General features: G+C 42.0%; 1 protein-coding gene across 4 annotated transcripts in view; it reads left to right on the forward strand.

The window, feature by feature from the left end:
* nbeab (neurobeachin b) overlaps window positions 1-27,374 on the forward strand; it is a 183,761-nt gene that overhangs the window by 146,651 nt on the left and 9,736 nt on the right. For all 4 annotated transcript variants that reach the window (XM_041941458.1, XM_041941455.1, XM_041941459.1 and 1 more), the window contains 8 exons: window positions 3,420-3,537; window positions 3,622-3,724; window positions 4,431-4,546; window positions 6,710-6,822; window positions 15,629-15,769; window positions 16,842-16,961; window positions 20,528-20,680; window positions 23,265-23,432. In XM_041941458.1, coding sequence (XP_041797392.1) covers window positions 3,420-3,537; window positions 3,622-3,724; window positions 4,431-4,546; window positions 6,710-6,822; window positions 15,629-15,769; window positions 16,842-16,961; window positions 20,528-20,680; window positions 23,265-23,432 — 1,032 coding nt within the window. The remainder of the gene's footprint in view (window positions 1-3,419; window positions 3,538-3,621; window positions 3,725-4,430; window positions 4,547-6,709; window positions 6,823-15,628; window positions 15,770-16,841; window positions 16,962-20,527; window positions 20,681-23,264; window positions 23,433-27,374) is intronic.

A 27,374-nucleotide genomic window follows, 5' to 3' on the forward strand; every position in this document is an offset into this window, starting at 1 on the left:
TTAGAATCTATTTACTTGCGTGAAGTGGCTTCCTATTGCTTTTAAGTGTGATGTGCTCCATTTGAGCATCTGCGCATTATTATATTTGAGTTTTAGCCTAAACACCAGTGTCACCTGTGCCTCTCCTCATCTCATTTCATCTGTCACAATATTTTTCTGTTTTCCACCTGTGATGTTCCACAGGCAGAATGAAGCCTGCCCTCTGTCAAATCAGGGAAAGAAGAGTAGGGGAATAAAAGAAAGAGCGGACAGAGACGTTAAATTGCATTATGGCTATTATGGTGTAGAGATATATCTCCCTGCAGCTGGCAGAGCAGCGCATGCGCCTGTGGCTCCTAATGAGCCTGCGTGGAGGGACCTGTGTGGAAACAAAAGGCTGTGCTTGTCGGCCATACCAGACCCCTCCACCCGTCCCCTCGCTGCTCCCCCAGCCCTGAGCGTGACAGACCAAGAGCAGAGCGCCGGTCCCTTCCTGGTGGCGTGATTAGATTGGGGCCGAAGTCTCCAGCTGGCAGGCCTGTCTGTGACTGGAGGCGGCGGTCCCCAGCGCTTGTCACTGGCTGACACCTCTGACAGGCAGGGGACAGCTTCAGCAGACAGGTTCATTAAATGGCATTTTTTACAGCTGGGCCTCCAAAAATGAGGGCTGGGCTTTGTCAAATCTCCAAGTCTACAGGGGCCTCAGCGTGTTGGTTTAGACCAAAGCTTTGTTGTTATGACAAATTTTTTCATCTGGGCTGTTTGAAATCAGCTCTTTTTTCTCCTCTTTAGCCTCTCTTTTGTTGACAGCTAGCCCTTTGGCCTGTGCTTTGTCATGGCAACAAAATGTTCACTCTAGCTGGGTAACAAGAAACAACCAGTGCTAAAATATTATTGTGCTGATAATCAGTTAAGAGTTGCCATATAAAGCTGTTTTTAGATAATTTTTTAATTTTTAAGAACCTGAAGTGGAGCGTCTGTGTAAAACATATTTTTTTATTACTTGCTGAATTGTCTGTTACAATTTGTTTTAATGCAATAAATTGAAAATTCAGGAGGCTAATTTATGACACTGTTAAAATAGTAAAATTAATGCCGACATTGCTGAAAGTGACAACCAATTCAAAGTCTCTAGACATCCAACTTAATATATATTCAAATAACACCTTGCTCCTGCCTTGATGGAGTAAGGTGTTGCAGCATTCCCATGATGCATATCTGCACAACTTGCCTTTCAGCATTGCACTCAGAAGACTACTTGCAGAACATCTGGCTGCAGAGCAGGAGGGGGATAAAAGGTACCCTGCCTCCTAGTGAGCTGCTGCCGGCCCTCAACAGTGCGCCCGCAGCTCCAAAGCCGCGGCTCCACCTCACCTCCCTTCCTCTCTCCCCCTCCAGTCAGCCCGCTGCCTCCTCTGGGCCGTGCTGTCTCTATGACAACTGTTTGAGTTGGGGGTTGCAGAGGTGTCAGGCAGGGGCATTACTGGGAGGAGAGCACCAGAGATGCTGTGCTGCACATCCAGCATCTCCACCTAATCCAATTTTAATTGAGCTCCAGAGATTTTGGATGTGGCACGGAGGTCGGGCATGAGCTATTCCAGGGAGAAATTAAGGCAGCCCGGCTCGCACTGCACTCTTCCAGCCTGTCACTATTTTAAATGAGCATTAGCATCAGACCTAACCCAGCTGAACATCTCACTCTGGCTTCCCTCCCTCTCTGCCTACTCCACCTCAATCACCCCCCGAACTCACACACATACAGACACCCACACACAAAACCATCCACACTAATGTACTGCAGGGCCTCACCCCCTTACTGCCCTATTATATCTTTATTCTCTCACATTCTCTGAACTCAACATATGTGTGATTATAACCTGGGGAGTTGATGAGGTTGCTCCCCGGCTCATACTGTTGGACAAAATTGTTCAGTCAGAGGGAAGTGAGATGGAAGGAGGGGGGGAAAGGTGCGTGAGGGGACCATTCTCACCTGTCAGAACAACTGTCTTGGTTTTCTGTGTGTGGACTTGCAGCCCCAATGGTGCTGCATACACTAATGATCCTTTGTCTGCTCTCTCCTCTCCTTGGCATGATGATTTTTATTGATTATTTATGTGCCACTGACCCAGGGGATCGTTTTTTTAACCACTTGCCTTGCTCAGGTGAGTTTTATAGACAAACTGAAAAAGTGTGAAACACTCAGAGAATCTGTGGAGAGCTTCATAATGTGTAGAAAAGCCCCTTGAAATATTGCATAATGCCTCAGTAATGCTTTGTTACAAGTTAAAATAAATGAATCAACTGGTGTGATATTGTCATTTCATTTTTAATGAATCTCATCGAATAGTTATTAAGAATTCATGTTAGTATCATGATCTGAGGACTAAGTTTGCTGGGAAATAATGAACTGAGTGTACTAGAGCACTATTCAGTGTCTCATTAACAATTGTTGTGGTGCCCATAAACTAGACAATTCACAAAGAAAATGCTAAAAGGTGCAACAACTGGCAACTTTTTTTTGATGGTAAAGCATTAAACATTAATCACTCATCTCTACTCTGTAGAATTTAGTTCAGGTCATATTTACTGTCATGTGCTCCGAAACAGTTTGGAAAAGAGAGTTGGCTCATGGATTGCTTTTGTGTCCAAATGTCAACAAACCTGCAGTTCAGTTTAAATCAATACTTTATTCAATAATTTTAATCATAATCTGAGAAGTTGCCTCATTTCCACTGTGATCGAGTATAGCAATTGAAAGTGGTAATGTAGATAAAATGTTAGACAATCTAAAAGCCTGTTCGAATACTTCACTCAACAACTTGTTTTGTTATATGCAACTTTAATTTCAAACATACCGAAATGGACAGTAGTCTTCATACCTTAACGACTGAAGAGATCAATTACCAATGAGGCGTGCCACACCTTCATCATCACATGGCGAACTGTGAAATCCTCTCAGTTTCCTTAGGTTAAAGCACCTACTTGCTACCTAACAACTGCTTGGTAAGGTTTAGGAAAAAAAGCATGGTTTGGGTTAAAGACATTCATTTTATGTAGGTTACATAACTGGAGTATGTTAGGAAAGTAAAAAAAAAAAAATCCAACATTGACTTTTACGGTTTTACACAAGAGAAAGTGCTGTGTTTGTTGGGTCTATCTATTGACCCCACCTGTCTTCCTATGCTGCCTTTCTCACGCTTTATACCACATTGCCTGACTTCCTTCCTTGCTCCCATCATAAGGACTATGGCCATCAGAGGTTGCAGCCTAACAATAAAACTCAATATGGGTTGTAATAACCTACTTGCACAGATGGCTTATACAGCTGTTTTTCTGGTGAGCACTGCCTGTCTTTATCACCTGTAACTTGATATGATGTCTGGTTTGATGCACCTATCACAACCTGAGAACATTTTTCCCTTCGTTTTCTGCCCTTCTAGGTTTTAGCATACACTGAGGGTTTACATGGGAAGTGGATGTTCAGTGAGATTCGGGCCGTGTTCTCCAGACGCTACCTCCTGCAGAACACAGCGATGGAGGTCTTTATGGCCAACAGAAGTACGTGGAAGACCAGTTTCAGCATTTGAAATTCATGGTTCTTCTGTTCTTTGTAACTCAGTGATCTCTGTCACTGTTTCACAGCATCAGTCATGTTCAACTTTCCTGACCAGGCCACAGTAAAGAAAGTGGTGTACAGTCTTCCTCGCGTGGGAGTGGGCACCAGTTATGGACTTCCACAAGCCAGGTGGGTCACAAAAGAAAATGGACTCAACAACGTTGTTAAATATTTCTAATACTATAATTCCTTCATGGCCGATGTTACCTCCTCTGTGTTTCGTGTTGGGGCCTCTGTGCAGCCTGGCCTGCAGCACAGTCATTTGAAGTCCCATTGCTCCAGTCATTGAAGCGGGTGTGCACTGACCCTGACTGAACTGGCCTAATTCTCTGACAGAAGACTCTATACTGCAGGGCTGCAGCCAGGCCACTGACCACAGTGAAAACCACAGATTCCCTGTAGACTTTCATAGTGCTAACAGGCCTGCGTTTATACTGTTACAAAAACAAGTTCATTTCCTCAAGTTGTTTGTTAATTAAAAGGATATAAAGCTAGCCATTCTAAATTCGCCAACACATCCTCATACCTGTGGTTAACATGGTGAAACTGTAGCCGTTTGGTTAGGTTTAAGCACCAAAATACTTCTGTATTTTTAATACTTCAACTGCTTTGTTGGGTTTAAGAAAAGATTATAATTTGAGTTCAAATAAGTATGTTACTGTTATGTACATGTAATATTCAGTCAACACTGACTTGGTCCTGGTGAGGACGGGCTGAAATAAACACATGTACCTTTTTTTTTTGAAGTAGCCAATTCCATGAATTTAGTTTTAAACTACCTGTAATGAATACCAGGTGTCTGTTTCCTGATTCATCGTTGAAGTGTTTTTTCCAGGCGCATCTCTCTGGCCACCCCTCGGCAGCTTTTCAAGTCCTCCAACATGACCCAGCGCTGGCAGAGGCGAGAGATCTCCAACTTTGAGTACCTCATGTTTCTCAACACTATCGCAGGTAAGGATTCCCAAGTGGTACTCTGTGCTTTTAATGTGGAAGTAGTTTAAAGTATGTATATAATATATTCTCTTTTTCACAGCCATCAGTTAAATAGATAGATTGTGATTTGTTTTCGTCCTTATCCGGGCAGAATTTACAACCTGTGAAGCTGTTAAGTTTTAATCTATTATCTATGTGAATCTCTTCACCATTAGAGCCTTGTGACTTTAAGTTTAGCTATCATGATCAATAAATTTTATGTGTCAGTGGTACTGGAAACATACGATAAGTGGCCTCAGGTATGTCATATTTGTTTAAGAATTCATGGTACCCTTAAGTGTGACTCTGTGTGGTAGACTTCACTGTTCATGGGAGTGTGCTGTTTGAAGCAAAGAGCAGGCACAGCAGATTTTGCCAGATAATTAGTGCCTGGCTTTGGGAGAGTGTACACATGTGTGTCTGCGGAGTTGAGAGGTTCTGTTGTCTACTCTCTGATCTGAACTGCAACTAACAGGGAAGGCGAGAGCGACTGCACGGTATTTTGCTCTGAGAGGTGTCATCCTCTCTCTCGCTGCATATTCATGCATATTTATATTTAGCCCGTGCTTGAGTTCGATACATTATTGTCAGCTAATTAGATGTAAGGCAGACAGCAAAACATGCCCAAAATTCATTAAAAATCCCTGGTAATGACCTGGGCTGACAGGGATGTCAGCGTAGTGTGGGGTAGCAGACAGGCGGGGGGTGAAGTGCTGAGAAGAGGTGCGAACGGGAAGTGGTCGTCTAATTAAACACTATTCCACTGTTATTAACATCCTGCCACCCCAACTCAGGCCTCAGAACCAGTAAGTTGTACCACACCAACACCCCCATCTCTTCCTCCACACTCGGCCCACTGCTTCCTCTTCACTGTGTGTTATTAACCTGCATAATTATGCTCTCTAGTGTCTCCCGGACGCGGGATACTCTGCAGAAGCCTTCCCATTGAGTACCCTGTCACACTTTATGACTCGCTCAGATAGATTTAGATTATCTGTTGCCAATCTGCTGCAGTCCAGGAGTGAGCAGAGGCACACCTGCTAGATTGGTGTGAAATGAAAAAAAAATTGGAGGTAATAATAACTTGTAAAACTATTAAAAACTATTGTATAGCTCATGTAATGCATGAGCTTTCTTTTAGATTCGATATAACAACTTTTACTGTTCTGACCGTAGTGTTGCCTCCTGTTAATACTACTTTGATTTGAAATGTCCCTATTAAAAAAACGATGCAATAATGTTTAACTTACCAGTTTACATTGACCTCCACTTTAAAAAGTCATTCTTAGCATTGCTTGGTATGTGTTCGTCAACATCAGCACTGGAAAAGAATAAAAACACTTGTGGTCAGACCTTAGAATTAGCACTGCTCACCTTTACAATTTATTTGAATTTTTCTCTGTGGGTGAACTGTTGCTTGATGTTTTGGAGCCTATTTTTTTTTTTTTTTTTTTTTTGCTTAATTTACACCCACAGTAAAAATTCCAACAAAACCATCCACAGCAGCCCTGTCCCAATCCTGGATTACGACTGGCCAACACCTGACCTCACAGCTGTATCAGTGTCATCTTCAAAAGAAAAGTAGAGCATTAATGACAACAGGGTACATGCTCTTGGCTTTTCCCATGGATTTCCTTTGACACGTTTTGCCATCTGAAAACCATATTCCCACTGCCAGAGCACAGAGGAAGCTCACATCTGGCCAATCAGTGCATCAAACGTGCAGTGACATTTCAGGCCTTTCTGACCCTCAGAATAATCTATATCCCTCATATTACATCCTCTCCTCACAACTTACAGATACTTATGTTCTCTGTGAACTGAGGACAACGTGTTGAGGCCTCCTGTAACTCCCACAGTCCATTGATAAACTACACTGAAGAGGGAAAGGCATGGGGAGCACAGAAAACATTCTTTCATAGCAGAGAGAGATTGCCATTAGTGTATGCTTCCTTGGCAGACTCCATATGAGACAGGAAGTGTGTCTGATTGAGGGCTCTGAGATTGGGGGCTTGTTGGAATGTTGCATGCTGATCCCCCAAAGTAACTGAAGCCTCAAGTGTACCCTGCCCCGCTTTCAACCCCTCTGTTTCCTTCCAACCCTTCATCACTCACAGATTTCTGTCTGCTCTGTGTGTCTAGGGAGGACATACAATGACCTGAACCAGTACCCGGTCTTTCCCTGGGTTCTCACCAACTACGACTCAGAGGAGTTGGACCTGACCTTGCCAGGGAACTTCAGAGATCTCTCAAAGGTACCAAGGCCTCTTGGCCATGCACCTCAGTACTACAGACAGAGAGGGGGGGGTTCCTTATTAAGGACCAGGCTGTAAAAGTATATCATATTTAATAGCTAAGGAATCATGTGCAGAGTCTAAACTCATGAGATGTAATGCAGAAAGTGGAAAATGATACCGAAATGCACTCAAATACATTTTAAGTTTACCCCCAATGGTAAAGCCACTAGAGTGGATATTTATTTATTAACAAGGGATCACATGCCTACTCGGGGAATCATCACTCTGCTGTTCCCCACTGCTCTGCAGAGCTTTGTAGCATCTTTCAGCTCATTGTTTAGCTTTCCAGCGTTTAAATGCTCCTAAATGCTGCTAAATGCTCCTTTAAATGCTGCTAATGTAGCACTATTTTTGACCCCAACAGTCCAGCAGCCCAGGACGAAATGTCAAACAGATAAAGTAATGGAGAGTCACGAAATGCTCCAGAGCATCAGATTCTTATCACAGGATATTTTGCAGATTTTGTAGCTGTAATTTTCTTAATAAAACATTGCCATATAGGGATTTAAGTATTGTGCTTGGATTTGACCATCTGTGTTGTTGAACCGATAAGAGCAGCCCATTAGCACAGTGTTGCAGTGAAATTCCCTGTAAATGCGGCGGGTCAAAAAGACGTCAAGCTGTGCAGTAGTGAGAGTCCTGCAAATGCTGCCACATCACGAGAGCTCAGACACAATGACACTGATGCCCCGCAACGCTGGGAGATAAAGTTCAGCGTTATATTTGCTCTGTCTTTGACTGAAGAGGAAAAGGCAGCAGATCACTCTACCACAAACTGTGGCCTGGTTTACTTGTTCACCACCCCCTCTCTCTTTCTCTCTCTCTCCCACATGCACACTGCAGCTCACTGACCTGAAAACAGTCGCATTCCTGTCTGAGCTCTCTCTCTCTCTCTCTCTCTCTCTGTCTCCCTCTCTCGCTCATTTTATTGCTCCCCCATTCCCCCTTGTTTCCCTCAAAGCGCCGACATTCTGACTAAGAGCCTCAGTTTGCCATCTCAGTTCCCAACAGTTTGTATCAATTTTCAGCCTTTCAAGGCATGTGTGTGCTGTGTTTTGTAGTGGGAGAAGAGGAGATCTATGAAATGGAAAAAAAAAAGAAGTTGCCATGGAACACTTCACAAAAGAATCATGGACAAGTTAGATAGAGTGTTGTGAATTTTAAAAATGAGCTCCCACTGCTCTGGAGCACTTCCTCATATTTCAGGACGTTTTGGGCGAACAGCTCAGTTGTGGGTCTCGCCACCGTCATCTCAGCACTTGTCTTCTTTTGGCGGCTTCGGCCTGTGGGGTATCCAGGTGGGCTGAGAGAGCCACAGGATGTGTGTGTGTGTGTGTGTGTGTGTGTGTGTTTGCATGCTTGTGTGTGTTGGGGGGGGCGGTGATCAGGGCTGAGCACCCCTTCTGCCCTGGGGAGACAGTTATGTATTGTAATGTATTCCAGTGACATCCTCCCATGCTGTTTACAGGGCTGAGCTGCCTTCATTAGCATGAGTTCACAGCCCGTGTCTCCTGACAGTTGTCCTTGGAACCCCGGGGCTCTTACCTCCAAAAGTTCACAGCTAGTGTAGCAGGGAGGGACACAGGCCCCCACACTTCTCTCTGCTTGGCCTGCCCTTTTGTTCAATTATGGATCAGAGGTAGCTGCACGGCCTCTCGAGACTTGTTCATTGTATATTAGGGCTGTGTGTGTCTATCTAAGGTGCATATCCAGTGGGTGTGGTTGCGTACCACGCAGGCGTGTGTGTGTGGTAACTAACGCTGGGTATCATCTCAGATTTTTTGATACAATACCAATGCCAATATGATACCAATTCTTACAACACATTTACAAAGTCCTCTTTTTTTCCATTTAGCAATATTCAGTGCTGTCCAACACTCATATAACTAAAATAGAATAGTTTAAAATGAGGACAGTTCTGATCTAAACTATTCTCTGATTAAATTCTATAAACAAATGAAACTTTATTAGTTTGAAGTATCAAACAGTTTTTGATTCAAACACGTTTTGGTCTGTTCCTAAAAAGTATTGTGGTTCAATACCCAGTCCTAGTGGTTACTACATCAAACTTTTTTACTCACTTCCTGTTATAATTTGTTTGTTTGTTTTTTTTTCCTGCAGTTGAATAATATCAAATCACAACATGTAATATCATCTGTCAGTCCAAAGCTCAGTGAGCTGTAGCGTTATGAAGATAAATTGTCACATCATTACTCTAAAGTTAATACACTGGTTGTAACTGCAGCTAAATTATAGACCATAAACCAAAGCACACTCATGTTGCACAATAATTTTGGAGGCTTTCTTTCCCACAGATCAGAGTCATACCTGAGACCTGTTTGTCAGTTACAGGTGACTGTCACACTGTTTGAACTGCAGGAGCTCTGTGCTTATCTGCCAAATAATATCCTCTCAAATCTACTGCACACACCTGCAATTACCTGCTGGTTGGGCATTCAGTCAACTGTGAAAAGTGCTGTTGAACACTGCATTGCTTTGCCTCGGGGCCAGAGTTCTGCATATTTGGATGTCAGATACATTCATGCAGTGAAGTGTTTCATTAGATTCTAATGATTATTTCTTGATGGATCGACAAGTGGATGACAGATAGGCGGAAGCTAGTCTTCCTCATAGCTGTTAAATGTGATGGAAATTCACATAATTGCATAAGGAGAAAGAAGCACACGTAGCTAAACACTGTGCTTCCTCATCCATTGATTAAAATACTGTATATTACATGTATCCTTTGTAAAATATAATTTCAACAGACAAGCAATACCAAAAAGTGACAACACACAAGTGTTTACATACATTTCGACTGTAATTAAAATGGCAAAAATAATGCAGATGATGTTGATTTACCCTTGTAAGCATGTTTAGAATGAGCTGTGTTCCGAGAGAACCTTTTTTAATCTGTTTCCTTCTCCAAGCTTCTGCTGTGCTCCAGTTGGTGAAAGCTGAGAAACTCTAAGAGGAACACTCTGGGCAGCGAAGACATAGCTTGGCTGCTGTAAAGACCCCCTCCACACTTTTCTTTCCATGATGGAGCCTTCTTAACCCTCACTTCCACTGCAGTCAGGCTCTTTGGGAGCACATCTGCCTTATCTTAAGTTTGAGCAACGTGATTGCTTTAGACCTGAGCTGCATGCAGCCTTGCCTGTGATGAGACAAGCAAAAACGGCCGTGACTTCTCCTGACGGAGCACCATAGCCACATACTGTAATGTAATTTATTTTTAAATATTAAATGCAATATGCGTCTCTTTGGGAGGTAGCTTAGATATAACCAAAGAAATGGAGGCTCTCTCTGCACACTCTTTCACCACGTTTTGAGTGCAACACCAGAAATGATCCTGATTGAATCTGAAGCCAAATGTGAGTTTGATCATACTTTGTTTAGTTGTGTTGATGTATTTCACTGGGTCAGGTGTAATACAAGAAATGAACTCCGATAGGAGCAAGTGTGGAGCTGTCTGAACCGGTTGTTGTCATTGTCTCATATCTGTGATCAGTGTGATATGCAATGCAGGGAAAAGGGAAGAGGTGATTATTCTTTGCTGAATAGAAGTAAACAAAGCCTGATTTGGGCTTATCAACAGATGTGGCTATGACAGGATTAAAGGGTACTCAAGGACTGCAGAAGTGCTTATGCTATCTTATCATAAGTGGGTTTTTATTTCTCATTCAACAGCTAATCAATCACACATTCTCCTCATATTTTTAGCAATCCTTAGTCAAAACAAAAGCATATCAGAGTAGTTTACATTCATTTTTGGAAAGTGTTGTTTGACATTTCCATACAAAATACATACATAATATTTATTGTAGTTTTTTTTTATGGCTAAGACACTTAGCTGAGATGTACAGGATCTGGACTAACCTGGAAGTAGCCTTTAGTTTATTTTATGCTTGAACTCTCCCAAGAGCAACAGCGTAGGAGCTGCATTATGCCAAGCTTTGCTATTCTGTGGCTGAGAGTGCATTGTCTTGGCAAACATGTCGTGGAAATAGTGTCTCTTTCAAGGCTACCCGTGGTCAGTTCATTATAATTTCACATGATTTCCTTAATTAGTGTGCTTTGTCTGTTTTGGTGTCAGACACTGGGACATCAGGATTTGTTTAGACAGAGAGTCATAGTTGGTGCTACAGTCTGATGTTGACTTTGGAGGGATGCAACAAGCTCGCTAATCAACACTCAACACTTTGGTTTACAGCCTCATGTTTATATATAACTGGGGGACCACAAGCAACCAGAACAGCTTTAACTTTCCTTCTGCTGTGATTTATTCATGTTCTCTCTTTAATTTGTCACCCATCTGTATATTTCTAACCATGCACCTAACCTCTATAAATACACATTCAGTTTGCTTTATTATGTACATCAGTGCATCTTTATTAATCACCTTAGAAAGAGAGATTTGTCAGCTTAACTTATCCTTACCTATATTTTGTTGTCTGTTTTTTTTTTTTACATCTCAGTGTGTGTATAATAGTCCCCTATTTGAGCAGTGTTCAACATTCTGCCAGGTGCAAATTCCCTTTAAGATGACAGCAACCAATGACAAAGAATAACTTCTTCAATGAAATGCTAAAAGTTTTGCCATGCAGCCAGTATAATAATCCTTGCTCACCAACCTTGCAGGTTTTCTAGAAAACAAAATAAAAGCGTTCCTACTTTTACACGACACTACAAGTCACATAGAAAATGTCTTATCATATTTATGCTTACACAGCTGAGCAACTTGGGAACACTGTGAAATGTTTTTGTGTCATTTATGTAGTGGCAAATAGAAGAATGAGAAGGAAATATCTTGTCAGTAAACGTTTCTTTGGATCTCTTCCCCGTAACTTGGTGCTTCATTGAAGACGTGCTTGTGGTTAGTTTAGTCTTAGGAAAAGGTAGAGAGGTTGGTGGCAGTGGAATCTAGATGCAGTTTTTGCGTGTACTCAAAGTTTAAAACCTGCTTGTAATATTAATAGATTTTTTTATATCACATGCTCTTGCCTATAATAAAATGACTTGGTTTGTTTTCCAGCTTCTTCTGGTATCATGATAGTAAAATGGGAACAGCAGTTGTTCAATAACCATTTTCTGAGCCTTGTTTCTAATACCTATGAATTGTTTAGTTATTCCTCTCTTACACTCGATACTATTACCTGCAGCTCCCCTTCATTATTGCTTATTCTTCTTCCCTGTCACATGCATTACCTGCATCTTTCATACAGTTTTGCGCTGCATTAGTTACACTAGAGGCGGTTTTACGGAGTGTGAGACGTCTTGTGGCTCACACCCTGATCCAGCTGGGCCAAAACGTCACATGCAAGGCTATTATCACCCCATAAATCTATGCAGATCTCAATAAACTCTATTCAATTGTGCTAACACTGATGTGGTCTGCCATTAAATTTTAAGGAAGAACCAAAAAAAACAAAAAATGGCCCCATTTAATTTTGACATAGAGCTTCAGGCATGTGCGCTGTGCCACACATGGATATGACCATAATCTTCAAAATGACCGAGAGAGTCTGTCTGTCGTACTGAGGTTGCATACAAACTGTACCAAGCCAAAGGAATAACTGTGCAGTTTTAATAATGTTAGAATAATTGGCTTTATTTTTAGGCACCAGTCTCGGACCATTTTGAGTTGTGGGCTTTTATTTTATTTCTTGTGACCTCTGAGTTGCAGCTTTCAGGTAGAAAAGCTGCCATTGATTACATTACCAGTCTCCCTTCCCCCTCTGTGACCGATTCAGTGGTACTGAGTATATTAATATTGACTGCCAATATGCCTCTGAGGCTCTTATATTGGATGGGGTGATTGAAACAGCAGAGAAAGCAATTTATTCACCACTAAATGTATGTTTAATGGGAGTAATTTTGTTGCCTTAAGAACACATGAAAATGAAACAGTCGCCAAAGGGCAAAAACCCAGTGATGGTGTCAGTACAATATTGAAATTATTACAGAGGCTGCGGTTAAATAATGAACCATGCTATCCAAGGTTTGGCCTAACTATGAAATAATTGGCTGGGTGTCAAATAAATATAGCAGGGATGTTATTTTTTTCTTTTTTATATCCTCACAATAATTTGGCAGCAATTCTTCAAATGCAGAACAACGAATAGGAGAGTTCGTATGATTTCTGACATTTTCAGTCTTGGCACTGCATTCATTGCTCATTTAGCGTTTTGGAGAATTCGAGGCTCTGCTGTTGACCAAAGAAAGGCCGGTTTGAGGTTTGTAGGGAAAATGTGTGTTTCTCTACTTCATATATTCATAATAGGAAATTGTGAAGGTGGTAAATGTTCAGTTCATGATTCTGTGCGTGTGTTGTTAGGAGCTTGTATAATAGCATGCACACATGAATAAGGTAATGTAATCTAACAGCCGATTGGGCTTCTTTTTTTCAGTTTTTCCATCAGTTGGTTCAGTTCTTCGAGTAGGTGATTTCAAAATCATAGCTTGTAGTGTTACAGTATCAGTTTCCTATACTATATTGTGTAGGACTTGGTAACTGCCATCAGCAGTGCCCAGTAGCACAGAAGAGCTCTGAACACAGATGGGAGTAGCAGTGCTGAGTAAAGTGTTTGGCTCGGTGGGTGCGTTGGGTGTAAATCAGGTCAGCCAGGGTTAATCCACATGGATTACCCACAACATTTAGCAGGAGGCGCTCATATCTCCTCCCTCCGTCCTCTGCGCGACATCCTGCTCACCCATGCCTCCATACCCCTGTAAATTTCAGACAGAAGACAGCGCAACAGGAACTTTTTAGGGTTCGGGAGAATAATGGGGTCTGACAGACAAATCCCAGAGTAAAGCTTCTTGTCTGCCCTGAACTCTCCCCCAGCCTCTCTGCTGGCCTCACCACATGTAGCCTAATGGGGAACTACTATGACCCTTGCAAGTCTATATGTTAATTAAGCTCAATTATGCTTTCCCATTTCTTGTGCTTTCTTAACACAAGAAATGGGACAGCAGGTAATTTACACTATGTGCCCAACAAAAGATTTGTACCTGTAAACAAGAGTATAAGCGCTGTAGTTTTAGTACTTGGTTATGGTTTCAGTGCAGCTGTGAGTCTAGACTATCACATCATCAGCCACATGATTTCTTTACAGCAAATTGTCTGTGGGAAAAACTCGGTCTGGTCCATGCAGTTTACACTTATGCTTACACTATATATATACGAACTGCACCCAAAAGGTGGTGACTACGAAGTGTAGTAAAAAGACTCTTCACTTACTAAAGGCTACACAAAAATTAGAAGTATATAGACTGAATATTTCCTATAACCCTCTCATGATTGTCATAATCTGCAGCATTATTATCTGCTGTATTTGTTAGCATAAGATTTTTGAGACTCAAAATAGATCAAGATTGGGTAGTTCATGCATAAGATTATACTGAAACGACTTCTAAAGGCAGATCCCTTTGTTATGAGTGTGACTTGTGTGGTTTCCTAACAAGTAAGTCAATTTAAGTACAGACTAGTTTAAGCTTAGCGCTGATGAAGGACTTACTAATGGTGGAAGCTAAATTTTATGTTTCTGAGGATATGAGATCTGAGATGGTACAATGTAATAACATAAACTGCTTTTGGATTGCAAAAAGATTTATTTTCCTACTTTTGATAGGTTAATTGATCTCCAATTACTTTAAATGCTCTACGCTAAAGCATAGTTTTGCACAGTGATATACTGACGTTGGTGAGGTGAACCTAGGCTAAACTCCTTAAAAATTCCTCGTAGTCATAACCTTTTCAATATTATGGGTGTCAATTGTAATTTTTCAGAATATAATTGGCTTGCAGTTGTAAGCGTTGCTGGAAATGCCAGCAGTGTTCACTTTTAGTACTTCAACAAGCACTGTGTTGAAGCAACTACATTTAAAGTGTAGTTTTCACTGACCTGATGACACAGCAATCTAAGATAAGTCAGTCTGCGTGTTTGTGATGAGAGGGCAGTTTAGACAGTTAGAGCAAAGAAAGGAGCTCATATCACTTCTATTGTAAAGTACTCACTGGCTGACAGTTACGCATAATGTAGAGTTTAAAATCCTTGAACTTGTCTATAAATCCTTTCATGGACTTGTCTTTCACTATATTGTTAATATGCTGCCAAGACATGTGTCTGGTATAGTCCTCAGATCTAGACTTTCTGCTGCTCTGTGAAGCCTCTGCAGTTTTGAAACCAAACCCAGAACAGTTTAGAGACAGCAAGATCAGTGGCTAGAATGTGGCTTTTAGCCTTGCTTTACCTTCAAATTGCTTATTACTATTTTACCACTCTTACTTGATACTTGATTTTAACTTTTTGGCTGTTTTTGGCTGTGCTTGTGGCCATGGTTTTGACAAAGTAGGTACTGAAAGACTTGGCTGTTAATTGTCCTCAGTAGGAGTTTATCAGTGAGAATGCCTTCTATTTATGGGATAATGTTAGCCAAAATGTGGATGTCACAAACTCTTAAGAAAGGAAGCTGCAACAAAGGAAGTGTTGATATATTTAAGAATCCTAATTTACAGTAAAAGTCATCAAACACAGTTTTGTATAATGATTCTAAATGCAGCAGTGTATTTTGCAATGTCTGCAAAGTTAATTAAAGTGACAGAATGATCCAACCACAAGTGCATATCAAGCATACTACTGACAAAAGCATACAATAGGAAACTTAGACAGTTTTTTTTTTTTTTTTTCCTTCTTTCTTCAGGGCTGCTTTGAGGGGAAAATGCAAGTACTGAACCTCTTATTTCCTTATTTTCTTCCAGCCTGTTGGTGCTCTCAATCCGAAACGTGCAGCATTCTACGCTGAACGCTATGAGACTTGGGAAGATGACCAGACGCCGCCTTGTCATTACAACTCCCACTACTCCACAGCGGCTTCCACATTGCACTGGCTTGTCAGAATAGTGAGTAAAATCATTCCTTAAACCACTTTCACACCCATTATCATGCTGTGTTCAAAACCCCCGAATTAGTCGAGCATCTGAATAGAAATGAAGTCAATCCCACATCCTCAGACAGCTTTTCATTTTTGAGTCTGCATTAGTTGATTGTCACTTGTCAGACTTGATGATGCTGTTACTTTGAGGTCTGTCGGCTTCTGCACAGGAAACGGCTCGACATCTCAATTTGATTGGCCCTGAGTTAGACCAATGGCGCTCAGAAAACACATTTCACAGGCCAGTAAACCGGCATATGTGAACTAAATAAAGAGTGGCTGGGTAATGATTTACAGAGGCTGCTGTGACAGGTTTATGTGTTTCAGGCAACCCAGTGAGCGCTGGAGACATGTCCATCAAGGTTACTGAGCACTGTCCTCATTTACTCTGGGAGAGAAGGAGGAAGCACATGCACTCTCTACCAATCTGTTCTCCACAAATCAGGCCGTTAGAACCTGCAGGGCTTCTCTGAGTATATGTTTGATTTTGAAGTCAGCTTATTAATGTGAAAGAGCTTTATGAGGAGTTTGCAGTGTATTTCTCCTCCTCCCCCATCATTAGTGGAAAGGAGCTGATGAACTGAGGGGGCTCCCTTGACAGCAGTTAGATTGGCCTCTGTGGGTTTTTTCCCACAATCCATTTCTTCCTCTGATGAGTGATGCATCCGCCCCAACCGGCAATGGTCGCCATCTCAGACTGTGAAAACCAAATTTGAGCTAATTATCATTATGGCTTACTGTACTCAGGAAGAACACTAATTAATTCTCCCCCAGGCTTAGATACGATGAATGGCTGATATCTACAGAGATCCCTTCGTCTTCGTCTGCCACAGAAAAGAATAACAATGAAATAATAACCATGATTAAGTCTATTCACATGTATATTAATAAACTGCATCGTAATCCAGGAAGTTCAAAACAATACTAAGGCTTTCATTATATTGATTATGATGGTTAAAATCAAAATGCAGATCAAAACTGTGAAAAATGTAACGACGAGATCTTTGATCTTAGTTATGCCCTATTTGCTTTCTCTGTAGGAGCCCTTCACCACGTTCTTCCTTTGTGCCAATAACAACAAATTCGACCACCCTGACCGCACCTTTTCGGCCATTGCCCGCTCTTGGAGAAACTGTCAGAGGGACACCTCCGATGTAAAGGTGAGAATCACAACAACGTAAGTAGTAGTACGATGGTTTGCATTTCTATGGATGCACAGGTCTAGAACTGGAGACCTGAAAAAACTGTGTTCTTAAAACAAGTTAAATCTATGATTATTATTTGTTAGGTATGTACATCCTTGTCACATACCACATACTTCTTTAAAAGGATGCGTTGGAGTTGTGGGTGGTATTTTATTCAGACAACAATGATTGCAGTCATCAATATATATATTGCGCTACATGTCTACCGGCAAAATTGCAATTATACAGGCTTTATAATTGGCAATATAACCATACCAGGCTTCTTACTCACTATGCTCTCCTCCTTAGCCAATGCACCACTGCAAAAATATATACCATTAATTATGAATGCCTCATCCAAACATCAAATCACATAGACCCATAGTGTACAGGAATACCCTAAGCACTTAGAAATGCACATTCGAGTTATCTCATGCAGAAAACAAACTATCTCAGAGGTAGACTGATCTTGTGTCTCTGCATGCAAGCACTCATGAGTTTTAACAAAGGCTGTGTCTGGGAGAAAGACAAAGCCCTCCCTCTGCAAATCCACAGAACAGTTACCGAAAGCGCTGAACCCTGCTGATTCGCCTCCATTTTGCCCACTGCATAACATGCAGCAGGAATACGCACTGACCTCAAAGTGTCATATATTTCTAGCACACCCTGCATCTGGTAGTGTTGCCCCAGGCAATTAATAAAGCATTAATGACAAAAGCTATTTAAAATGTAGTCTTTTATGTACGGACAGGGCTTTTACTCACCAGGATCTGGGCGAAAGCAGCCAACAGTCTATGCGAGGCAGAGGCAGAAAGCTGCGAGCCAGCGAACAGCTGAATAGTCAAACGCCACCCTGTTAACAAATACAGCCTACTTTCAACTACTTGTATGTCTGCATGCATTTGTTTTTACACACATAAGATGGCTACTGATCTATTAGGCGAGGCATTGTACTGTGGAGGACAATGCTGGATTACTAACAGTATTTCATAATGTATTAGAAGCAGGAGATATTACACAAGAGCTTGTTTGGTTTATCCATGGTGCAATAGGGGTAAACTATTGTATTAGGCAATACCAATATAATGACTGATTATATTATTGTTGTGATCCTTTTTGTAATAATCACCATTTCTGTTATTTCTTCTATTTTTTGAATGTCTTCCAACACAGTTTTTAATTCCTTTCTATGTAGAAAAAGGACATTGATAAATATAGCCCTATCCAAAATTTAATAAAACCATAGGTATTTATGCATGCCCATAGAAAGGCAGCCAAACATGTAGACAGACATACAAATGCATGCACAGACACCATGTAGCGACGGAGACTGAGGGGAGAGTCGGGGGTTAAGGTCAGCTTCGGCCCAGTACACCGAGCGGGCCATCAGGCCTCTGATTAAAAGGCAGCTTGTTTTTACCAGGGTCTCTCCTTCATTAACCCCGGCCTCCTCCAGCAGTAATGACGACAAGACTGAGGGAGGCTGAACCCCTGATGGGGATGACCTCCTAGAGCAAGTCAAATGGAAACAATCCTGCGCCGACCAAGCCCCTCACCTCCCCGACCACCCCATCATTACTGTGCATCCATACCTCTCATTTAATTCTGTGCTCACACAGTTTTGTTAAGCTGGCACGGCCACCATGTGCAGAGGGAAGCACACTTTTCTTGGAAGTAGTGGGCACACACAAACACACACTCTCTCTCTCTCTCTCTCTCTCTCACACACACACACACAGACAAACACACACATACACACAAACTGCTACCATGCTGTCTGAAGGAATCCAGCAGCACTCCACTAGTGACAGATTTTGACGAACATGTCATTAAGGTGACACAGTGTAAAGCAATGGAGGCTTGTGTGATTGACTTGTTAGCCCATTACGATGCTGTTGCAGAATTAATGGCTGCCATGGGAGGGTGGCTTGAAAACAGAGCTGGCAGTTTTAACGGCTTGGCGGTGAGTTACGGCAGGAAGTTTACAAACGAAAAAAAGTGGTGGGAAGGGTGTGCATGTGTGTGTATGTGAGAGACAGAGGGAAACAGAGAGGCATGGCTACTTTACTCCCTTCCCTGTCGTGTGCGGAGGGTGAAATGTGACCAACAGCAGGCCAGCAGGGTTATTGGCCTGTACCTTGTCATGCTAACTCGCTCTCTCAAAACCCAGTGATTTATGGGGGCCTAAAGGCTCTAGACGTTATGTATCCCATAGGCAATATAAAGCTCCATAGTACCACTGAATCCGACAAACACTGCATTCATAAAACAAGCTCGATACAAGGAGTTAAAATACCATCTTGCACCCTCCTTTACAATCTCAGTTGAAGACCCAGACAGCATTTAACTTGTCTTTTGTGTGTGTGTGTTTTCTAATGAGGAGAGAGTGGAGGATCTACATTCCTCGTGTGCATGTGCCTCATTATGCAGAGGCTTTACTCACTCATCCTTTCTTAGCTGTATGATCAGGAGAAAGCAATCACTGGATCACAGAAAGTATACATACAGTAATTTATGTTCCAAGTCCCTGTTCTTAAAGCATCTTAGGTGACCATATCAGCAGTTTTGCATTTTGAATCTGTTACCTATCCAAACAGCCTGTTATCTATCCAAAGCAAGCAATAGTTTTCAGACATCTATTCTATCTAATTGAACCTTGAATTTAAAACCATCTGAGGTCATCATTAGATACCATCTCCTTTATTTCTTAATTTTTTTTGGCAAAGTTGAGCTGTGGTTACATAGTAATGCAGTTGACAGCAAGTGTTGTCTGTACAAATCTTGTTGCTTTCAAAGATGCTATGACATCTAAGTTTCAGAGTTAGCTGCCAAAGCGCTTTGCACAAGCTGTATGTTTGGAGAAAGAAACCAAGAAGACAAACAGTAGGCAACCATGGATGTTGTGAGAGTTTTCAAACAGTCTCTGTATGTAACTTGAGCAAGAGAGTAAAGTCATCAAAGTGTTCACTGCTGAGGATTGACTATCTCAAGCAAATCTCTGTGAGTTGATGTCCAGAAGTAGCTATAAGAACACATACATGATATGTACTTAATGGGTTAAAAATGTCTTATAAGAAATAGTCTTGTCTCAAAATGTGAGTAAATATTTGCTCTCTTCTCCGATGTATGGAATCACACTAGGCTTTATGTCGGGGGCTCCTTTACCATACTGACTTCCCCTCCACTGCAAGGTCCTGACCTCATCACAAGAGCCCAGAGACCAGGGAGAAAAACCCAGCTCAGTTCCAGTTTCATTTAACACACCTAACACCTCTGCCTGGAATAACTGGACTAGCACCTCTCAGCGCCTTCTCATGGCCTGCTATTTAGTTTGTTTGTGTTACCTTTCCCCTTGAATTCTCACTTCATCTCAGTGGGATACAGAACCTTTTTTCTCTGTGTTTTGCGGCTCTGTCCTCACTTATGTTATTTCTTGCACTTTGCTGAATTGTTGGCCGATTATATGGTGAAAACTGTGGTATTAGATGTGGTCCTGTCAGTGCGCTATAAAACATGAACATCTCTCTTCCTTTAAAACGCAGGAGCTGATTCCAGAGTTCTACTACCTCCCGGAGATGTTTGTGAACAGCAACGGCTACCATCTGGGAATGAGGGAGGACAGGGCCATGGTTTGTGATGTGGACTTGCCAGCCTGGGCCAAGAAGCCTGAAGACCTTGTTAGGATCAACAGAATGGTAAGCTTTCGTCGGTTTCAAAATGGTAGAATTACTTTAGCTAAAATTATATCTGTATATGATATTTCTTACTTCATGATCCAGATAACATGTTATTTGTTTTTTTTACCAACATAAATAGTTGTAAATAGTATATTGATTATTGTCCCAATTAATTTCACAAAGTGTATTTATTTGCTTCTTCTGCTATCAGTACAGACCATCCTCATGTATAACAATATATGGCACACTGTATCATGTGATGTTAAATACTATGATGTATTTTGGTATGTTACATACATGACAACATGAAAATCTGCTATTAAGGTGGAATAATGTCATTTAGATAGATTTTTAAAACTAATTCTTTACATGTAGCTTTTCTGCCTCCTGTCTCACAGCAGCATATAAATCCATTTCCCACTCCTCCTCCTAACCTTCCCATGCATCTGTGTCTCCTTGTCTTATTCATGAAGCATCTAATAAAGTGCACCGCTCAATACTAACACTGTACCCCTGACCCCAGTGATGTCACTAAAGGACAGGACTGAGGGCAAGTTTGCCCTATAGTGTTACCTTCGCTAATGCCGGGCCTCATCACTTTGGCAGTGCGCGGGGCCCTTTACGTCTGCATGTGCGTGAGCGTCTGTGTGTGCACGTTTAATACAGACAGCCTATCAACATGTGGTCCACAACTCCCAGCAGGTTTCAGGAGCAGCACGGAGACAGAATGGGGATCCAACCCGTCTCTCGCCGTCAAATAAACTCTGCTCTCCCTTTAATCTGGAATCACTTACTGTAGAAACTCAACGGCTGTCCTTCCCACTAAACCTATTGAAAGAGAGCGCAAAAAATGTCTATAAAAACCACACGATGAATGGCTATTGCATGTACTTACAACAGTGCAGATGCATTTTGAACACAAATTAAAAAAAAAGGTTATGGTTACTTAGAATTTGTGAAAATAGTATCTTCATTACCACAGTGTCAGTATACTGTACACAACATGCTGACATTTCCCAGCCTGGCTACTCTGTTATTACTTTACACAAAAAAGACATAATAGAACAAGAACACAGTTTGTATTCTGTTTGCAGTTATGTTTTGGTTAATATAATAAAATACACAAAGACCTTTACAAAAAGCGTACAGTTATCGAATTTCACACACAAAAAAGACAACATGATTTTCAGTTTTGCATGTGAATTAAAATAGCAAATTTACATTCTCTGTTATTATATAGCTCTATTATATTCCACAACTTTCTAATTTAGGCTTGTTGAGTGATGCACTTCCATAGGAAGACACAAGGTTCATACATGTTAAGTATCCTGGGGTTAGGGGCCACAGTGTTTTTGGACCAGAGGTAGAAAGAGGCAGTGGGAACACACTTGACCTTTTCATCTGGAGTGACAGAGCTGGGCTGGTCTTATGGAGGTGACCTTTCCCCATGCTCTACCAACGCTGCATGGCCGAGCTCTATCAGGCTTGTATACCGGCAGAGTAGGGGGTGGCGGGGGAGAGAGCGAAGGGAGAGGCTGGGAGTTGTTACGGGCATGTCTGCATCTCCAAAACAAGGAGTGAGGATGACAAAGGGATTACAGTGGATATTTTCTCACTGTTGAAGGATACATGTGTGATGTTGCCTTGCATTGTTAGATTCGCAGACCATCGTATTCACATGCCCAGAAAATCATAGTCTTCTGCCTCCATTTCTTTGTCTTTCTTTTGTTCTGCTCCCTGGTTAGCCCACACTCTTGCTTCCTCTATTATTTCATTTCTGTCAGTGAATCTCTCTTCCTGCCTCCCCCCTCTGTCTCACTCTTCCTCTTTTTTTCCTTCCCTCCTTCTCTTTCACCCTCCCTCCCTCTTCCTCCCACTTCCCATCTTTGCATGTGCCACTTTCAATTGTAGTGATATGCCCTGTGGCAAACTCTGCCTCTGTGTGCTCGAGCAGGCTTTGTTGGTAATGGCTGTTATTCCTGACGCGAGGGGAGGAGTGTAAATTCCTCTAGCAAAGCCTTACACCAGCATGCATGGGAATTATATTGTACCATATTTTGGAACAATATGTCCAACCCCCACTACATGGCTTTTCACAGGTGAATTTATAATAATTATCTGCCCTAAATCTAATCCCAAGTCTCTCAGGCCTCCTTTTTCACTGTCACAACTGACGTAACAATGCTGCTCGTGCAGACGGTTTTACAGTAAATTGGATCCCTGTTAGTATTGAACTGATTTCTGTGTCTCCATGCAATGATAGTCGGTCTGTTTTTTAAGTGGATAGAGAAATGCGATATAAGACGCTTGTCCTGAATTAGCTGATTACATTAAAAGGATGGGATGCAGCTTCTCTCTCTATCTGCTGTAAACCTTATTTAACTGAATGCAAGTTATTTTCCCCTTAAAGTACGTTTAATTAGTTTTTGATGTTTGATGCCATGAAATGCCCCTGAAGATCATCTGTGTACAGTAAAGTGGTCTGTGTTTTGTTGTGTTCAGTGTTGTGTGTGATGTACAATTTGTGTTGTGTCTTTTGGCCCATGTGCTGTGTACTGCTGGTATGCCTCTCACCTCTACTTGCCCTGTACTCCTCTGACAGGCCCTGGAAAGCGAGTTTGTGTCATGTCAGCTGCATCAGTGGATTGACCTTATTTTCGGCTACAAGCAGCGAGGCCCAGAGGCGGTGCGTGCCCTCAACGTCTTTCACTACCTGACTTACGAGGGCTCCGCCAAGCTGGACAGTATCACTGACCCTCCTCTCAGAGAGGTAAGCCACATACAGACATTGCCATGGAGACAAAGCCCCCCCCCATCCACCATAGGCACAACTTCCTGTCTCTATTTGTCCTGGCATGTGCTGGAGCTCCGGGAGCGTTCATAACATGCATCTGTCAATCAATTATTGTGTCATGCAAATTTAACCCGTGAGAGAATCAGGCAGAGCTGCTGACTCATCGAGTTTGCTTTGAGATTGGCATCGTTTTGCGATGACCTGAGTTATTAATTTCCTCTCTCTCAGATAAACAGTAATCACTTAATATCTGTCCACATTATTCATAGATCCATCTTAACATTGTCTTTTGTGCTCTTTTCTTCTTGGTGAGCAATATACTGTATGTTCCCTCCTCTAATCAGATCAATAAATCTGACTGAGCTCTTTGATCAATCAACAGAGGTCACGCAGTCAATAGATGAGGGAGTGAATCCTCTTGTTCTTAACTAATTAATTGAATATCTATTAGCTCTACCGTACTACTCGTGAATAGCTTAATTGCGTAGAGGGGAAAGGGGACCAGAGACTGCAGCAGCTGGCATGCATTGTGGTACTTTCCAGTGTGAGCTTGTCTCTCCCTGTGATATCCACCATCTGCTGTCTGCAAAACAAGTCATTTATATACTGTCACTTCCAGGGGCGCCTTTATTTATCAAGTGACCACTATGCAAATCACCTGCAGAAGATTTGGCTGATCTAATTACCAAACCATATTGTGAAAGGTTTGGTTTTCATCATTTTGAGAAAGGTTTAAGCGATGCTTTTTTTTATTTTGCGTCAGGCTGAGGGGTTTTTGGCTGTCTTACACCCTACTGTTACCCTGAGAGATGACAGTACTGTTAGCTAGACGCACATTAGGAAGCCTGCTACTCAGACTTCCTAATTGTGCCCAGTTGATGCAGTCGCTATTGTGACATGTGAATGTATTTGTGTTGGAGAGAGAAATTGGGTCTGCTAATTGCAACTGATGTAATGCTGATATGATGAGCACTAATTAAGATGAGGCTTCATACCTTCAGTCATGTTTCTCATTCCAGATGGATTGTGCCTCTCCCTGTAACATAAAGTGTAACCTCATATATCTAAACCCCATATACCAAAACCTAGCAGTGTCCTGAAAAGGCATTATTATCAAGTCTATTAAACTGGGATGTTAAAGGGTAATAATTTGATTTCCTTGGACATGCAAGTTTTGAAGCTGAATTACTGGCAGCGCTAAAACAGATCACTGTGATTTTTCAACAAACCACGAAAAAATATGTAGTGTAGAAAATAAAAAATATATACAGTATATATATTTTAAATGTTGAGTATTATGATTTTTTTCTGCAGGCTGATCTGATTACAACAGTTTTGCAGTAGTTTGATGCTCTGCTGAGAAATTATTAAATTAATTTTAATTTTTAATTTTCAAACTATTTCCTGCACAGTCCACAGTAACATTATGATAATTTTATAGGTGACATCCTGGAGGAGTTATCATACCATTATTCCCATTATTGTTTACCACTCCTCCTGTCCCACACAGGCAAGTCTGTGAGCTGCCTGCCTGAGTCAGTGAGGTGGAGCGTGGAAAAGTGCCCAATGAATGTCTTGCTAAGACCTGCTGAAATGCGATGATTGACTCCGGGGTATTGATTCATTCTGGGCCTGACAGGTGAAACTGCAGATCTGGCATTAGTCACAACAATTAAGGCATTTGAAATGTCAAGAAATTAGAGGTCATGAGAGATAATTTCCGTCCGTGTGTCAGATAGAAATGATGACACCTTCTGACATGCCGCCGGGCCTCTGGTTGAGGGCACGGTGACAGCTCTAGTGGGCACGCTGCCGGAACAGCAGTCCTTCTCCATGATGTTCCTCCTGACAGCCTTCTCTTATGGAAAAACATGACAGCAGCCCCTTGATTCAGACCCTGCTGTGTCACTCAGAAGTAAACAGACAAATTATTCATCAGTGGGACTCTCTTCCTCCTCAGCTGCCACTTCCCCTCCCGCCCCCTCTGAATCCACAAAGACAACAAAGTGTGCTGTGGCTAGCGAGTGAAGGGCTTTGAAGTAGCTTGATTTCACCTTGATATTCTCATAGTGATGAAACACAAGTGTTTAAATGCTTGACCTTAATAATAAGAAACTCCCTTCATATGTATCACATAGCATATAGGATCCAATGTGCATTGTTATTGATGAAAGCTGCATTAGAGACAATCACCTACTGGCGGACACATTGTTAGAGACATTTTTGCTCCCACACACAGTAGTGCACATGTCAACTCCCAAGCTGTCACTCAAGAAACACCCTCAGGGTAATTCTTTGTTAGTACTTAAGGATTAAAATAAGTCCAGATAAGCTTACCTTAAACAAATTTCCACTGGCATGTAAAGAATGGGCAGCAGTGCCGTCACATGGGAAAAACACAATCACAAAATTACATTAGCAGATTGTTTATGTGTATTTGAATGTGCCTGCGTGTTTTTTTTTTTTTTTTTAATCTGTTTACAGTATTTAAAAGCCAGAAGTACTTAATGAAAGTAATTTGCTTCTGCAATCTAAACCTGATCTGTCAAAAGGTGAAAGGGTTTAGCAGCTTCATATTTGTAGCTGCCACGGATGATCTCACGTGTTGTGAGTCAGCATGATCCCACGCTGCTTAGCGGGTCACTGCAAGGCCGTGTTTGCATTTGACAGAGCTGTTGTCTTGCTGCATTGCATGAGTACACTGGAGGATGCACGGAGTCTGTCACCAGATTGGGGACCAGGCTGGAGAGTGAGAGAGAGAGAGAGTGAGAGAGATGCAGCCACTCACCTCTGAAGCCTTTAGCTCATGCCAAAATCAGATGCGAACAAAGTCAGACAGACAGACATGCAGACACAGTGTGTTATGATGGATGTTAGGTGCTCACCCAAGCAAGGCGGTTGTTGCTGGGAGGGGAGATCATCCAGATGGCTTTGGCAATAAGTGTCACTTATCAGCCAAAAAGCAGAGCCTGAAGTGACTTAAACTAATGAACTGCCTGTTAAGTGCCCTGCATCTCAGACTGAGATAGAGATAAGTTTCTGACATACCTCAGAGAGGATTAGTGTTGAAGCACCTGAGAGATATTGACATGTTTTGATCATCCAGTGGAGGAACATGTTCTTGAGTTAACCTTCAACAAGTGAGACCCCTTCCCCTGACACACACAAACATAAGCACATACAGACAAATCATCCCCCTTCCTCTCTGGAAATAATTGTTGGGCGTCAAGCTTCTCTAAGACTACCAAAACGGGACATGCAGCAGCCCAGTTTCCCTGGTAATAGATTTATCACAAGAAATATGGTGATGTTTTCCACATGGCCCTCTCAGCCTTTCTGATCTTTGTATCAAATTTCTTTATTTGAGCAGACATTGTGACCCTCACCCCAAACCTAACCTTAAATAGCCATAATGTCAGTCGCTTATTACTTGACGGACTGCGTTGTAAAGAAACACCGACTAACACTTAATGGTTGCCAAATGTGCACACCAACTCACATGAAACTTTCACTGCTGTGCGACAGACAGCGCTCAACCGTGCCGACAGCGCCTTTTTTGGTGCTGTGGAGGATAGGAAGTGACCAGGGGGTGTTGGGGCTGACTGTTTGGCTTGCAGGTGGCCTGTCCTAATTCAGTATCACCTCCAAACTTCCCGTGCCACATCTCCCTCTGTGGCATGTGCTGCCCAATAGGTCCTTTTGATAGTGAGTGGTGTGTACAGGCGGAGTAAAATGAGGGCTAGTCACCCAGGCAGTCAGAAGGGCGGGCGAAAGGCTGAGCGATGTATGTTCCATTGTGCACAGTGGCATTGACGGACGTCTACAAGCTCCCCTCTGATGGTGGAAGTGGCTCCAGTCACATCAATCACTCCCACCGTGGAGTGCCCCACTTTCAGTCAAGCTCAGCAGCTCTTACTG

The sequence above is a fragment of the Chelmon rostratus genome, chromosome 7 (genome assembly GCF_017976325.1).
Source record: "Chelmon rostratus isolate fCheRos1 chromosome 7, fCheRos1.pri, whole genome shotgun sequence".
Classification (NCBI taxonomy): domain Eukaryota; kingdom Metazoa; phylum Chordata; class Actinopteri; order Chaetodontiformes; family Chaetodontidae; genus Chelmon; species Chelmon rostratus.